Source organism: Siniperca chuatsi, linkage group LG12 (assembly GCF_020085105.1).
Source record: "Siniperca chuatsi isolate FFG_IHB_CAS linkage group LG12, ASM2008510v1, whole genome shotgun sequence".
Lineage (NCBI taxonomy): Eukaryota > Metazoa > Chordata > Actinopteri > Centrarchiformes > Sinipercidae > Siniperca > Siniperca chuatsi.
Window position 1 is genome coordinate 15,072,292 of NC_058053.1, and position 16,335 is coordinate 15,088,626.

The 16,335-nt window shown below is 38.4% G+C and overlaps 2 protein-coding genes across 2 annotated transcripts; one reads left to right on the forward strand and one right to left on the reverse strand.

Annotated features, from left to right (window-relative positions):
* On the forward strand, window positions 1-5,199 carry scrn3 (secernin 3). Its single transcript, XM_044215688.1, has 8 exons — window positions 1-90; window positions 446-614; window positions 749-930; window positions 1,153-1,352; window positions 2,988-3,200; window positions 4,136-4,298; window positions 4,393-4,573; window positions 4,690-5,199. The coding sequence occupies exons 2-8, from the start codon at window positions 459-461 to the stop codon at window positions 4,849-4,851; spliced, it is 1,257 nt and encodes a 418-aa protein (XP_044071623.1). The 5' UTR covers window positions 1-90; window positions 446-458; the 3' UTR covers window positions 4,852-5,199.
* On the reverse strand, window positions 5,025-15,058 carry gpr155a (G protein-coupled receptor 155a). Its single transcript, XM_044215684.1, has 16 exons — window positions 14,779-15,058; window positions 14,049-14,564; window positions 12,545-12,944; window positions 12,013-12,181; window positions 11,752-11,907; window positions 10,932-11,015; window positions 10,681-10,801; window positions 10,467-10,551; window positions 10,071-10,161; window positions 9,771-9,966; window positions 8,760-8,849; window positions 8,442-8,572; window positions 7,892-7,987; window positions 7,741-7,805; window positions 7,416-7,556; window positions 5,025-7,160 (listed from the first exon to the last, which is right to left on the reverse strand). The coding sequence occupies exons 2-16, from the start codon at window positions 14,512-14,514 to the stop codon at window positions 6,965-6,967; spliced, it is 2,487 nt and encodes an 828-aa protein (XP_044071619.1). The 5' UTR covers window positions 14,515-14,564; window positions 14,779-15,058; the 3' UTR covers window positions 5,025-6,964.
* Between the last annotated feature and the right edge of the window lie 1,277 nt (window positions 15,059-16,335).

Here is a 16,335-nt window from a genome sequence, read left to right on the forward strand (position 1 = left end):
TTGCAGAACGGTGACGGATGAAATCATATAGACGCAGAAATGAGAATAGAAACTGACACTGACAGTGCTCGGTGACACTGGAAAACATAGGTAAGGTTACCTTTACTGCCTTCTGGGAATCCTGTTTCTGCTTTGCCTTGTCTGTCAAAGCACTTTGTAAAGTCTGTTTTTAAAGGTGTTATATAAATAGAGTTATTATTATATTGTTGTACTTATGAGTGTAGTCACAGCATTACATGGCACTGTGCATTGGCTTGTCTGGCTATCTGGCGTTATACAGCAGACTTAAGGCTAATTTCTAGCTCTAAATCTGAAGTTATATCAGCGAGGTGTGTTCAAGGTGTTAGTGCATTGGCTGCTAATGCAATGGTAACCATGCTTTGAAAATCTGTTCATTAAATACGAGTTATGTAACCTATCCAATCAATTGTTCTTTCTCAACAAGTTTGTGATTCAAAATGCACCCATCCTCCTGTGACACCTTTGTGGCTCTGCCCCCCTCCACTGAGAGACAACGCATCATCTTTGGGAAAAACTCTGACAGGCCTTGTGATGAAGTACAAGAGGTTGTGTATTTTCCTGCCAGAGACTATGTTGCAGAGGAGAAGGTTGAGGTAGGTGACACAGACAGCTTGTTATTGCTCACCAACCTTCAATTTCCCACATTGTGACTGCTCCTTTGTGTGAATGTACCATTAGATAACCATTAATAGCTTTTGCCCCTGTGTCTTCTTCCTCTTGTGAATAGTGTACATACATAGAGATTGAGCAGGCTGCCCACACTCATGCAGTTGTGTTGAGCAGACCAGCGTGGCTGTGGGGGGCAGAAATGGGCGCAAATGAGCATCAAGTGTGTATTGGAAACGAAGCAGTGTGGGGCCGAGAGAGTGCAGAGGGCGACGAAGCTCTTCTCGGCATGGATCTTGTCAGGTAAAGCCCCTGTAAAAGCAATTGTTTGTGTTACCAAGCCTCTGTTACTTGCCAGACTATCCTCATCTTGAGATGCAAAGGGAAATTTAATGACATCGTATCAGTCGGAAACAATTTAGTATATTTTTTTTCTTCAGTTGGCTTTTGTCAGTTCAGAATTAATTTGTGAGAAACACTCACAGATGAAGCAAAACATTAATCTGCGACTCTACAATTTTCCAGGCTTGGACTTGAGAGAGCCGACACAGCTGAGAAAGCTGTGGATGTTATTACTGAGCTGCTGGAGAAATATGGCCAGGGAGGATCTTGCATGGAGGATGAGTGTGGCTTCACCTATCACAACAGCTTCCTCATCTCAGACAGGGTGGAGGCATGGCTGCTGGAGACGTCAGGGAAGTACTGGGCAGCAGAGAGAGTGGAAGGTAATCAGACAAAGAATACTAAGGATAGGTGCCCATTTGAAATACAAGGTGATGGAATGAGTTCAAAAGGCACTTTATTGTTTAGCCTGCAGTATTATCGGTAAAATAATTAAAATCCACAAAGAAACCATGGAAAAGTAGGCTTCCTATTCAGTGCAGAAATTAAATCTGCTCAGTATGTACACAAAGGCAGGCCCTTATTTCTAGAGGCACTGACACGTTTCTAAAAATAAGGAAAAAGGAGGAAGTGATGGGATAATTATGTCAAAGCCAAAAGCCTTAACTATAAAGCGATAGTGGGATGCTTACATAAATCAAGCTTGGAGCTTCCTAAGGAAGTATTAAACACGTTGCAATTAGAGTCCACCCGATTAATTATATTGGCTGATATTATTATCACAGATATATTGGTATCTGTGTATGTGTCGGCTGAGAAATGTCAAGAAATTGCAGTACAAAATGCCAAAGATATGTTTGAGGTAGTTTAGAATCAGTGTCGCCATTACATAGTTTGTCCACCAGAGAGCGCTGGCAAGGTCATTTTTCAACTATAAATGTCCCACTCAGCACATATCTTGGTTACAATTCTTTAATAACCAAATTTAAGGGATTTTCAAATATCAATAATGGTATTGGCCTCCAAAAATACATTATCTGTCGGCGGAAGTTGCAGCCCCGAGTAGCCCAAGAGGACCTGGCTTTTGCTTTTTAACAACTTTCAATAGCAGAATTAGAACCATTTTCCCCGTTTATTTTATTTAAATTTTAAGTTGCTAACAACAACAAATACAGGGGGATTTTTCTGCCTTTCCCATCATCTCTGGTTCATCTTTATTTGAAACAATAAAAGTAACTTTTACGATTTATTTTAAAGACATTTGAAAATCTCAGTCTTGATTTTGTACCGAATTGTAACAGAAAAGAAAAGTTTGCATAACCTGAGTCTTATCTTGAAAACTTTTCTCAAAAGGACATTGTTTATGGACTCAGCAAAGATGACTTTCTGGTTAATAACATTCTTATTCTTGGAAAATTTTATATACACAAATCCAAGTATATGAAAGTGAAACCTAGGTTTAACGTATTTCATAATCAGTTTCTTATATGAAAGCCCTCAAAGTCATGAAAAATAAAAATGCAATGGAACGTTTTAGCATAATAGAAGAATATGATTTGCACAAAAAGCCCTAGCTCTTTAAAACATATTATTTCAATCTCTTGTCTATGTTATATGCACCTAATCCTATTGGTTTAATGCAAAGATCTTAAAGCCATGATGTTTGTACATAAGAAATTGTTTTAAAAAAAAGAATGACCATTGTGGTTGTCGTCTGCCATCTTGTCTGCAGCCAGGTCCTTCTCCGAGTAGCTGCCAGTCCCAGCCTTTATTATGATCATCATGCCTTTAATTTTCTTCACTTTTCTACATTAAAGGGCTGCCTTCCTTTTGTCTTTGTGTTACTGCACTCACAACTAAAGTTAGAATCTGAAGTAGTAGGTAAATAGATTCCCATGGACACTGATTATCACTGATAACACACCGCACTGCTCAGGTTGCTGTTGAATAATGGCATTGTATTGTAGTCGTACGTTTTTAATGTTAGTGACTAATCATCTCGTTTTTTGCTTCTCTAGGTGGATATCGCAACATCTCAAACCAATATGGCATAACAACTAAGATAGACAAGGAGCATCCAGAAATGAGGGAATATGCACGAAGCAAGGGCTGGTGGGATGGAAAGACTCAGTTCAACTTTGCCACGGTCTTCTCCTTTATGACTACAGCCAGAATAGAAGCCTCTGGGAGCCGATACTGTGAGGGGAAGAAGTTGCTGGAAAAGAGCAACGGTTAGTAATGCGCAGGAGGAAAAAGTTACATGACTTCTATCACGGTTTATGGTGGAATTTATTTACTCAAGTACTCTGTACAGATTTGAGGTACTTGTACTCTACTTGAGTATTTTCTTTTCATGTCACTTTCTACTTCTACTCCACCACATCTCAGGGAAATATTGTACTTTCACTTCACTATAATTATCTGACAGCTTTAGTTAGTAGTTACCTTTAGGTTTCCCTATTAAGATTTTTGCACAAAACATACATCGTTTATAAAGTATGATGTTTTGACATAAATTAAACTACTGAACAGTTTGTACAAGTACAGCTGAAACAATAAGTCGACTAATCAATTAGTCGATTAATTAATTGCCAATTATTTTCCTAATCATTAAACTCATTTTCCCCACAAACATTTTATGGTTCCGGCTTCACAGATGTGAGGATTTGCTGCTTTTCCTTTGAATTATTTTAATCTTTTTTTTTTTTTTAAAGAATTTAGAGGTTTGGACTATTGGTTGTACAAAACAAGCATTGTGAAGGTGTCACTTTGGGCTCTGGGTAATTGTTACAGCATTTTCAGAATTTATACAAACCAAACAATCACTCGATTAATGGAGAAATTAGTTGGAAAATAGAAAAAATGAGCTCCACCTCAACCAACTACAACAGTAAAATCCTGCTTTTACATTAATGCATGAGTAATAATAATCTCATGATATAATATATAATAGTATAAAAGTCACAGGGGACATTTTTCTGCTTTGAGTACTTTATACCCTTAGTACATTTTCCTGATTATACCTATGTACTTTTACTTAACATTTTCAACTTTACTTGTAACAGAGTATTTTTACAGTGTGGTGTTAGTACTTTTATTTAAGTAAAGGATCTGAATACTTCCTCCACCACTGTGTTTATGCATGTGTTGATTTCATTTACTTAAGGTCACATCACTGCTGAGACGATGATGGATATCCTGAGGGATAAAGCTAGTGGCATCAACATGGAGGGCATGTTCATGACAACAGGAAGTATGGTGTCTGTGATACCCAGGGATTCTGCTCTGCCAGGGGTTCACTATTTTACAGCAACTCCAGACCCTGAAAGGTACAGCGTTTATCTCACTTCAGCTGATAAAGCAGACTTTCAATTCATTTTGACAGCAGTTAATAATTTAATAAGTGTTTCTTTTGTACAACAGGTCTGTGTTCAAACCTTTCATCTTTGTGAAAAACATCAATCCACTGAAGGAGACCTCTTCTCCCAGTTATGGTCCAGATGACCCTGTAAAGAAGAAGCCCCGCTTCCAGAGCAAGCCTGACCGCAAACATGAGTTGTTTGTCAAACATGAACTAGTAGCTGCAATTACTGAATCCTACAAGGTTTAACAATTTAATTCAAGCCTGCAATTTACCTAAATTTGTCATGTGGCTTACTCACTGTCTGCCGAAAATGAACTTACAAATTGTTTTTTTTTTTTGTTTTTTTTTGTCTGTAGGACAGAGGAAAGAAGATCACAGAAGGTATGAGGCAGCTGGAGAAGGAAAAGATGACACAGATGGAGGAGGTTCTTTCACATGGTATTGAGGAACCTGATTTTTTGGTTAATCTTTTCTCAAGCTCTGTTAAGGCGGAGATGGCTGTGTACAGCAAAAGCTGAGAGACCTGCTACTTTTTGGAACCACAAATCACATCTCAAGGGCGACAGTAGCAGTATATGCCTCTTGTATAATAAATCAGTAAATGAGAACACAACTGAATAGTAATTAACATTGTATTAAAAAATCTGCAGCCTAGGATACTCAGGCAATAAAATTCATGAACACCATGCTGTACAATATGGACTAAAATGTTGACTTTTATGTACGATATCACTGACCAGAAATACAAGACAGAACAAATTCATTATGTGATACATGTTTTGAGGGTTTAGTAATAACATCTTTTAAAACAAATCCATATCATAAATATGCAGCTTTTAACAGAATAAAAAGACAATTTTACAACAGTTTTGTCAAAATGATTGAGTTAATAATAAACACAAACAATTACACTTAAAAAAGCCAGAGAGTTAGTTTTCTACTTATATTATTATTATTATTATTATACCTGAGAGAAAATTAATTACAGCAGCTCATACTTTTTCAACTTCATAAAGTCTTTGTGGAGGAGGATATTATGTTTTTCAGATGAACACCTTCAAGTAAGCACATGCATTAACACTCCCTGAGTTCTGAAACTAATTTCTTCAGGCGTCCAGTCCCCGGGTCATGCTACCACATTATGGCTTTTTTACATTTTCAAGTGGCAGTTTGCTTTAGTTACTTTAAAAAAGTAATAATAAACACGTTTAGCATTGCCATGGAAACATGGAAAATGCTTTTTATTTCTTCAAACTGGCAGGTTGTTGAAATGGTGTGTTGGGATACCACTAACACAGCCCTTGTAAACAGTGTAACCACTGTTCTGCATCAATGCCAAGTCATGTTAAACAGCAGGTTATCAAAGCTACAATACTCGTGCTTCATGCTACATTACCAGTTAACTAACTGGTGAAACTAACTTGATCATAAGTTAAACTGACTACAAGCAAACTCTAAAAAAATGGATGAAGATTTAACCACATCTTCCCTTTTTTTCCTTTGGCAAGTGGCTTTAGTGGACAAGTGATAATACACTCTGAAGTGTCCCAGTAAAGGAAATACATTCAGCAGAAGAGTGGGGTTTTTTGCCTGCACCTATAATTTGTTTTATGAAGAAGCTCTTCGTGCATTATCGCTCACACAATGACACAACATAAAATAAAACAACTGAAAGTCCAAGTGCATCTACTGACAGCATAAAAATGCATTTAAAAAGCAGCAAAGTCTTGTTTCACCCTGTAAGATTAGTAATACCCATTAGTAATGTTATTCTTGAAAATGCATGTTAAACGAAAACATCTTAGGTCTTATTTTTGTAGCTTTGGCCATTCGTCTCATCAGTTACGTCAATATTTCACTCACCAGCTTCAATGCAGATTAAAGGATGCATCGACATCACTACAACAGAGTCAAACAGGGCAAGGAACACAGACAGACAGACTATCTGACACGTAAATAAAACTATAAATAAATTATAACCCAATCTGTCTGTTGTTGACATCCATCAGAATTTAAAGACTGATTTCCTGATTAAACTCTAATCTACAGTACTAAGCGGTAGTTGTGCTGCCATTTCAGGTTCTCCCACTTTCGGTTTTACCTCAAAATAAATGGTTTTGACAATATGGCTAAACAGGATTTACTGTACATGTAATCATCTGACAGCTCATGCTCCTGTCCTAATTGACTGTTGTAGCAATGTTGCTGCAACTCCAGATCTCAGCAATTAACCTGGCGAGGGAAATGTTAAATGTATAACTGCATAAATAAGACAAAGGTCTATCTATATTCTGCTAATTCCCTTTAAGACCAGCTCCACACAATGCATTATGTCCTGGCCTGTTTAGTTTGAAAATTTCAAGTCTGTTGCACTTCTGAATGCACCCAACATCACAGTCAGGTGTGGTCTGTTCCAATACCTGACTTTGATGTTGCACTGCACAATACTGCATTGTGCTGTACTGTACAGGGTGTGGACAGAGCACGGCAAACACAACTTTCAGTCTGGGTGCAGGTACTCTTTAAAAGGTCAGTATTGTTCTACCTGCTTCCCAACCTCAAGATGTATTTGGCATTTAAAATGCCATTTACCTTTGTTTAAAAAGAAATGTTGACTTTGACCCACGTGTCTTATGTCATGAATCGGTAATAAAGGCGGCTGTCTTGGAAGCCATATTCCTGCTTGATGTGCTGAAGCACACCACCCTGCTGTAGCCGCGTACCGTAGAGTACTGCCTCACCAACATCCTGAGCCAAGCCCACCTGCTGGAGCCACTCCACAAGTTCCCATCCAAGAAAACAGTCCACCATAGTCCTCTTCCCACACCTGAAAGTCAAAAGAAGCATTCACCCAAAGGTCTACTGACTTATCTTTAAGAGTAGCCACAAAAAGCAGAGAAGAAGCAGACAGAGGCACCCACATGCACTAAAACTATTAGAAATCAAAGTTAAAATTCTTTTTTTTAAAGAAGGTGGTAGGGGAAGGAGATGTTTCTCCACACATCAGGGAACATGTTTATTCAAGACATTTTCTCATCAACCTCTGACCAGAGCAGCAGTGAGTAAGACTATGTGCTCTCACCTTCTCTTTTTGACAATGTCATGAAAACACTGGTCCTTGTGGTATTTGGTGAACTGGGTGCAAGTCATCCTGATATCCTCGGGTAAATCCTCAGTCTGCGGCTGATCTTCTTGCTTCTTTCGATACCACAGACTGTATAACCTAAACACCATTCACAAAAATAAGTAAAAATGCACTGACACAGTACGCTGTTTAGTACAGTGTAAATATAGTATATATACACAGTACATACAGTATGTTGTATGTATATGTATATGTATGTATAAAAAAAACTTTAAATGTGCTTTAGGTTGTGGCAAAGTTTCATAAAATAAATGTTCTTTACCTCTTCTTAAACGGCAGTATAATCAAATGCTTGTCCAGCCCAAACAGAGCAAAGGAGAGAAAACCCTGGTAACAGAAAACATGTCATGACACTGGTACTGTGTGACAACAAATGCTCACAATCTTGGTGCTACAGTATCTGGAACACCAACCTGTCCATAGTTGGCCACGGCACAGAAGAACTGCAGCTCCAAGTAGAGTCTACCAGGAACACGGTTAAAGAGCAACCACAAGCAGCTGGACAAGTTCTGTCATAACAGGAATTAAGAGGGAGTTTATGTTTCAGATGTAAAACTAGCAAATCCTGTTGAGAAGTGCCAGCTTGTAGAACCAGTTGAATGAAATGTGCTACATTAGGACATTCATTAATTGCTGATGACAGAAAAGTATGTGTACTCAACTGCCATTTTTTAGATTCACAGTAACACATTAAACTACGGGCCACAAGATTAATATTTAGTCTTATTTAATATTTCTTATCTGTTGAGATCAATAAATGATAATCCAAACATAACAATAAAATGTTGTTTTTTAAAAAATGGGTTTCTTTGGAGAAGTCTTCCACTGATACTGACAGTAGTTGGAAATCACACAGCTCAGCCATTTGTATCTGATCTGGTTTGTGATGCACTAAATATAATAATGCAAGCAGTAAGGCTGACTTCATTTCAGTGTAGAAGTGAAAGGTGGTGGTTTACTCACAGCAAGCAAGCTGACAGTCAGAAGCAGACATAAAAGCATATGACGGGCCACTTGTCTATCTGCAACCTGTTGGAGCTCCTCCACTTCGACAAGCAGGCAGGCTGTGGACTCACACCTATTCTCACACTGACCTGAGGGGGGCAGCAGAACAGATTTAAAATACTGAATCTTATTCATTTCAGAGAAAAAGCAGTACATTGATACAATGTGATTATGGTTGTTCTGTGCTGAGATGTTTAGGTTTTACTTATTGATGTTAAATGCATTTTAAATTCTTGCAGAATGAAAATGCATGTCTGTTACTTATCAATACAATACCTGTGAGTGTGGTTGGTGTGTTGTTCATATTTGTGCTGATGATCATGTCAGGCATGGGCTGGGGTGGTGCACAGTCACATATGAGGCACGCTGATAACAAAGTGATAAAGGTGAGAGTTATTCTTTACCATATTATTACAATATCAAAGAGTACATGCAATATACAGTATGAGTGATACAAGTAGTACAATATAGGGAGTAATACCATAATGAAACAGAGTAATAATAGTACATGCAGTTTTACATTTCAGTGGTTGACAGTAAATATCTTGAGTTAACATGAATGTTTTCATGCAACTTCATTTGTAACTGGAGCCGACTTTCCCTTTGTGATTCGAGCATTTTTTAAATAATTGAGCAGCTTGAAATGATTAAGATTTCATCATATGAGCACATGTTGGGAAGCATTAATAGTGGGGGGAAAACAACAGAGACATGGGATCAATTCTCGTTGCATGTTAAACTGAACTTACAACAGAATGTACATTAGTCAATTAGTCATTAGCTCAATTAAAAGTCATGTGTTTCTACAACTATCGTTTGTGAGAGATGATGTGTTCAGTGTTGCCTTGTTTAGTTTAAATAAGGAACTAAACTTATGAACTTAGCATATCATGTTTCCTCCAGATAATGACATCCAAAAAGTTTTTGTTTCCTACTTTTGACTATTCAATGTTCACTTTGTGATTTTGTAACTGCAGAGGCTTTTTTCTACTGTAATTAAAAATTATCTGTGGGGGGATGAACATCAGACAGAAGCTGCATTGCTTACGTGGCAGTTTTCTGTGGACGACTTGTAGATAAGGCTTAGTCTAACTTCGGATTATTGATTGTGCTCTTCTTTCCTCTCCAACTTGGGCTTCTTCTGCCTTTATATGCTCCAGTGATTATTATGTGCTTTGGTTTTAATCTCCAAACTAATGTGCTTGACAACCTTTATTCAGTGTCAAAGTAACATCTTCAAACATTTGTTGAATAAAAGTCTCAAATGGTCTCCATAATAGAAAGTACCTCTGTTGAGATCTCCTGATGGGGTGACTGGCTCAAACGGAGTCTGGTTCTCTGGTTCAACTTCAGTCACAAGATCCTCTGCAGAATTTCCCTCTTGGATTTGGTCATTTTGGGCCCAGCTTCCTCTACTGAGACACACAAGAGAGCCCCCTCCCAGCAGTATGCTGATGGCAACTACAACTGTGGTGCAGATTATCTGTCAAAGAATGCACATACATACTTTTAAGTAATTCTCAGTGGGTTCATAGACCGTTCTTAAATGGCAGAAAACAGCAAACTGATTTCCACTTATCTTGTTACCTGTGCTTTGCCATAAAAGAATGATGAGTCAATCGTGTCAGACATTTTCTCCCCAGAAATGAGCAACACAGCAGTTACTAAGGCTGGAACCCTGTTAATATAAAGAGCAAATTTAAATCAAAATCACTGACAGTTTCAAAATGTAAAACATAAACCAGCTCAATGACACGGAGTTGCAGATTTTTGAAAAGGAATTTAAAAAGTTAGATCATTTACATTGAAGTGAGGCATCATTACATCTTAGTTTTGGGTGGTACCTCTTCATGTATACTTAAAGCTTAACTGTCCAACATGTGAATTTAGAGCAGGTACTGTGGTTATAGCTCCACCTTTTAGCCAACAAAACAAACTAGCTTAGTTTCATTTCTGTGTTCATTCTTATTTAAAGTGACTCACCCCCAGCCTGCAATGACAAACATGCCTGGTGAAACTTTCAGATCCTCAAACCTTTTCATGAGCACAAGAGAGAGTGCTATCAAACCTAAAACGACAAAATATGCATTGCAAAAGTAGCGATAAAACTTCAGATTTCAGAGCTCACCAAGATAAATGAATGCAGTTTAACATGAGGTTAATGTGGATGGATGGTTTGTGTTCATACACAGCATACCTGGCCACACATAAGTGCTGTAGAGTGAGGTACACAATAATGTGAAAATCAGGACCTGCCCGATTAAGTTTTCTTCTTTCACCACAAAGTTCCACAGGATCATCCCAATACTAGTTAGAAACTAGAGACCATACCATAACAAATACAGGCATTTACTGATGTCAAGTTATATTTACTACAGATAGATTTCTTTGTCAATTTAATTCATGGATAATAAAATCAATTTAGAGAGTATGCGCAAGTGTGGTCACCTGTGCCAAGAAAAGGTTGACTGTAAACATGTGAGGTAGCCTCTTGAATTTCTTAGTTAAAAACATGACAGCGACTGTCCACACCTGTCAGAGAAAACACATCGATTTCAAGTTATCCATGTTTACCAACACAAAGACCTTTGCACAGATGCTAAACACCACTAATATTAAACATTGTTGGCTGGTTATTCCATTTAAAAGCAATGGAGAGGTTAAATTATTCAACAGAATGACATATTTAAGAAACAGAAACACAGAAGAAGAACAATTAAGTATAACATACTGCAGAATACAAACACAAATGTGAACATGTTTCATCACTGCAAAGATTCTCATTGTTCATAGCAATGAGTTTCCAGTTCCTTAAAAAATAAGCTGAAAGTGAGAATAAATGAGGAAGTAGGTCTGTCGGTCAGTCAAGCATCTGTTTGCTGACACATCCTCTAAATCACTGGGCCTTTTAATGTTAACCTGCCACCGTGGTTCAAACATCTAAAAAGAAAACATATTTTTGTATTTCCCCAATACTTGTCCAAAACGATCAGATGAACAGGAGATGTGTAATATCAATAGTGAATTGTGCCTTGTCAGGGAAGCAACTGACTTAAATCATGGTAGGCCATACTGCTTTTAGTTATGAAGTGGAACATGCTATAATAAATGTGTCATTTGTTTACTTTGAATTCAGTTTGACCTCAGTTTCCACATACTGAGATAGAACAAAATAAACAAAAGAACCAACAGATAAACAGTCAGTTATAAAAGATTAGCCAACAACAAGATTACATATGTCACACTGACATGTTTAGTTGCAACTCACCAGTGCAACTAAGCTCACTATGCTTATATTAAAGCTGACATTCTGCAGTGAATTCATCAAAAGCTGAGGATCCATCCAAGGGATTGTAAGTAACCAGGCAGAACAATACATTATCGGAGCTGAGAGAAAAGTGCTGATCACCATCCCAGAAGTTACCTGTTAGGAAACAGAATTAAAAAAAATCAGGTACAGCGTAGACTAAAAACAGTACAGTATCTGAATGGCAGATAGAAGGTTGGCGGATAGATGTAAACAACTCACAACTTCTAGCTCTGCGTTGTAATAGACAGCGTAGATGGCGACACTTGGTGCAGTGGGAAACACGCCATAAATAAAGGCATAATTGGAGAGGCTTGAGTGGTTCAAAGCGCTGGTGTTGCTATTGTCCAACAGATCCACCATATCCTTACATATCAGGGGCATTAGCAACCTGAAAGTCAAATCAGAAGACTGGTGTCATGAACCATTATTTGAGAGGTTAGTTAACACTACGCTGAGAAATGCAGTACTAAAGCATTTACATACACTAGCTATTATCATGCTGCACACTCCTGAGACCTCTTAACATGTCATCCATTTGGTAAAAGGCTTGTGGTCTGAGAAAGTCCTGAGTCACCCAAACCATCAGCACAAAACAACATGTTGAGAGCACTTTACAAAGCTCTAATCTGCTGACTCTCTACACTCCTAAAGCATGTCTTATTATAAAAGAGAGGTCATCTGATAATACTAAATCATCTCTTGAACAAAATGAACATCAGGCGCAGTAAAGGCGTTTGTTTTTTCCACTCACAGTTTTGCTGTAATGAGTAATATCAGTGTCACGACTGTGGATCTGGTTAATTTCCCCAACTGGCCCACCATGGACAGACCCAAGTAGAACAGAGCTGCTCCCCCAAAAGAACTGGCCAAGCCATCCACAAATTCAGCCATGAAGGCAGGAATTGTCTGGTGCAGGGCAAAGTGGGCGATGATGCCAATGACAACCATGAATACTATAGGGTTCTTCAGGACCTGTAAAACTACAAGTCCCACGATCAGAAGTTTGCTCTGCTGGTGGTTTCCCTGATTCTTCCACTTCTGGATCTCGCAGAAGGCAAAGCCGATGGGATTTAGAAGCATCAGGGACACAGGTGCAACCAGGTAGATGTACTGGAGGTACTCTGGGTATGTGCTCTGGTACAGGGCCTCAACTGTGGATAAAGATTAAGACAAATGGCTTAATATTAACAAAGCCTACTGGCACATCTGACTTGTTTGGATGCAGCGCAAATGCAGTCAAGAAAGACATCATGTATAAAACTTTGAAATATTTTGGTTTACGCACTTTTTCAAGTGTAAGAAACATTTACACATTAGAACCCTGGGCTGCAGTGTCACCCAGGGTCCCATGCCTGGGTATAAAAATGTTCTAAATTCACTCCATCAAAAAAAATCTGCTAATTTAAGCATGCTTGCGTGATGCACTATTCTTCAAATCTGCCTTGATAAACCCCACCGTAAAAAGCAACCATGCTAGTGTGCAGTCTCATGTAAATAAATGTTTACATTTAAAAAGTTCTCTGTAAGAGTGGGAGTCTCTTCTGACTTTCAACATGAAGCAGAAAAATTGTTCATCTTTGAAAGTTTGCAGAAATGGAATAGAAATGGAGTCTGCAGTGACAGCAAAACAAAAAGATACTTTTTGGAAATGTTGCCACTGGATTATCAAATGTGAGAAAAATATGATTTAAGCACAAGTTGATGCTGCTATAAATCATTGGAATGAAGAACAACTGCTGAAATTAACTTAAACTCTATACATTTGCATAATTGTGTTATTCAGTCGGGTTTGTTTATTAAATTTCAGCCTGAGAAGACTATTAGAAGCCTAAGCATCTGTAAAAGAAACATGTAAATAGACTATTCATGCACAGTAACATTACTTTTCTTCTTCAAAATTTCATGTACACTTCTCCATTTCAACCACAGGTAGCTGAGCATGAGCGTGATCAGAGCTATGTTTATATTTCTACAAATCCTTGTGTGTGAGTACAAAACAACTAGTCCCACTTTGCTCAGAAATGATCAACACTGTGTGTAGAAACATATTTTGCATGATAGCAATGTTGATAAAGCAGAGTCCTGAAACAGTGATATCCAATTATGTTTGCTAAGGTACTTTACAGTGTAAAAAATAGCTAATTATACGTTTGGTTTTATGGATAGGCAAACATTAGGAGTAGGACAGTGTGATTGCAGTTGCAGCAGTGAATGAAAAGCACTGTGAGTGGTATGCTTAAAGGCATTATACTTACCAATGGGATATCCCAAAGCAAAGTCATTGCTTTGGGTGGCAAATATTGAGAAGAGCCCAGCCTTACTATAGCGGCTGTCAGGACTGGCAACTATCAGCGTGAGGACGCACACAATGACAAACACAGACACTTTGGCGATGAGAATGCTCCATAGAAATGGCCAGATGACATTACCGAAGTCCAACAGTACCATGTTCTTGAACAGCAGCGCTGGGAGGGCAAACTTGGACACAAAATTCCCCAATCCTTTGGCCTGGGTGGACGTGATGATGTTTGCCCTCCCTGCGATGTATCCACATAGTATTATCCCAAAGCACTCCAAGAGCGCCGGGAAGAGTTTGTCAATGGACATGGTGGACGAGAGAGCAGGGGAGTCCGGGTCTTCCTCCTCATATGAAAAGTTGAAGTTGGTGGCTCTGCCCGGTGCCTCCATCGTGCCGATCCTCCCTCCTGTGTCTGCTGTCATGCCTGGTTTGCTGTCATGGTAATGTCGTTACTGCTTGACACTGCCAGATACTGAAAGAGGGAAATACATTTAAAGAAGGGCAGTTACAGCCGTTAAAGGGGACTGGCGCAAAGGTAACCAGATAACAGATAACTTCATACGCAGCGATAAATGCGTTAACAGAAACAACATCACACGACTGAAATTACTCCTTTACGGGAGTAAAGTTGTTACCACCAACCACAAACATCGCAATTTCAATGCGGTTATAAAGGTTACTCTCACCTCTGACTGCAGTTGAGTGCCCTCTCATGTATAATGTGTCAGTAGGAGTAGCTATAAGCGTTAGCCAGCTAGCTAACGTTAAATTGGAGAAACGAGACCCACGGTGTCGCTGAAAATACTTCACGGAGCTAACAGCTAACTACATGACAATACTTTAACATAGAGTAAGTCCACTGTTACGAAAATGTTCACATAACTGTGGTTTATATTTCGTGTTACATGGGTGTTACTTTAGTTCCCACCCAGGCAGCAACTTTCATAATCCCCGATTTGTCAACAACGATTTAACCAATCACATTTTCTAGAGGGGGGAGAGGGGCGGGGCTTATTCCACCTTCCTACCTCGGGCCAAAGCATGTCTTCAGTGTTCAATACGCAAATGTATTTTGTAATGAGCCGGAATCAGTTATAGGCCTACACTTGTTTGACTTGATTGTCCTTCACTAACAGACATACCTTGGACATACATACGGTATGGTAATTATTTTGAATAAAACTGGACAGTCAGTTTTGGTGGCAGGCATAGCTAAATTGTGTTTTATTGCAAATCAGCATTTCCCAAAGCAACATTTTTCAAATCTTGCCCTAATATAAATGGCTTTTTTATTTATACATAGCTTCCTGAAGCTTTACCTCAAACAAGAAAATATTGTTAAAAATAGTTTCATATTTATTTTTCAAACTGCGTTTTTATTTTATACAAACTTGGATGATTATTTGCACAAAAATGTAACATGTATTTGGCTGCTGAAATATATACTGTATATATAATTTTTTGCACATTCTTGCACAAACTGTACAGCTCTCTCATTTTAAAAACAAATATACTATAGCCTACTTATTTTTTCATATGTTTATTGTATATTTTTCTATTTCTATTTATGTTTCTTGACTTTTCCAGTACTTGCTTTTTATTTTTTATTACTATGTTTATTGTTATGCACCAAATACCCAAATACCAAGGCAAATTCCTTGTATCTGAAAACCTAATAAGGTGTGGTCATGATAAGGGGAAACAGACTTAGACTCCCAATCAGATCACATAAGGAGTCACACATGTAAAAACAGCCAACTACAAGTCAGTTGGAAACAGGAGGTCATGAGTCCATACCCCCCCAATACACATTTAATCACTTAGAGTTTTCATGTTATATTAATTCAGTTAAAGCTGCAGTAATCAATTATGGTAGTGTAAGGTTTTTCATTTCCTGTTTTATTTTGTAGTATTCTCCTTCCCTTGTGTGTCGTGTTTTTACTTGTCTCACCTCCCCTAGGGTATTTAGTCTGGGTCTCTTTCTTTGTTCAGTGTTGGGTCATTGTTGTTACACATGGTGTGATTCCTGCCCTGAGTTTTTGTTCCTGTCTTGTGAGTGTTTCTGACCTTTGTGTGTGTCGCCGTTTGGTGCGCTTTTTGTTGTACCTGGTTCCAGTGCCCCGGCAGTTTCATCATGAGTTCTGTTTTTTGGATTCTTTGTCTCCCTTGGACCTTGGCTGGATCCTGTATTTTGTAACTTGCCTGCTCCCTATTTGAACTGTTTGGCCACCTTGGACTCACTT

Coding starts and splice junctions, on each gene's coding strand:
- scrn3 (XM_044215688.1), top strand. CDS start 459: ATGCACCCATCCTCCTGTGACACCTTTGTGGCTCTGCCCCCCTCCACT. Junction 931..1,152: donor CTCGGCATGGATCTTGTCAG/GTAAAGCCCCTG, acceptor ACAATTTTCCAG/GCTTGGACTTGAGAGAGCCG. Junction 4,574..4,689: donor CAATTACTGAATCCTACAAG/GTTTAACAATTT, acceptor TTTTGTCTGTAG/GACAGAGGAAAGAAGATCAC.
- gpr155a (XM_044215684.1), bottom strand. CDS start 14,514: ATGACAGCAGACACAGGAGGGAGGATCGGCACGATGGAGGCACCGGGC. Junction 7,988..8,441: donor TGACTGTCAGCTTGCTTGCT/GTGAGTAAACCA, acceptor CTGTTATGACAG/AACTTGTCCAGCTGCTTGTG. Junction 7,806..7,891: donor CCGTGGCCAACTATGGACAG/GTTGGTGTTCCA, acceptor TTCTGTTACCAG/GGTTTTCTCTCCTTTGCTCT.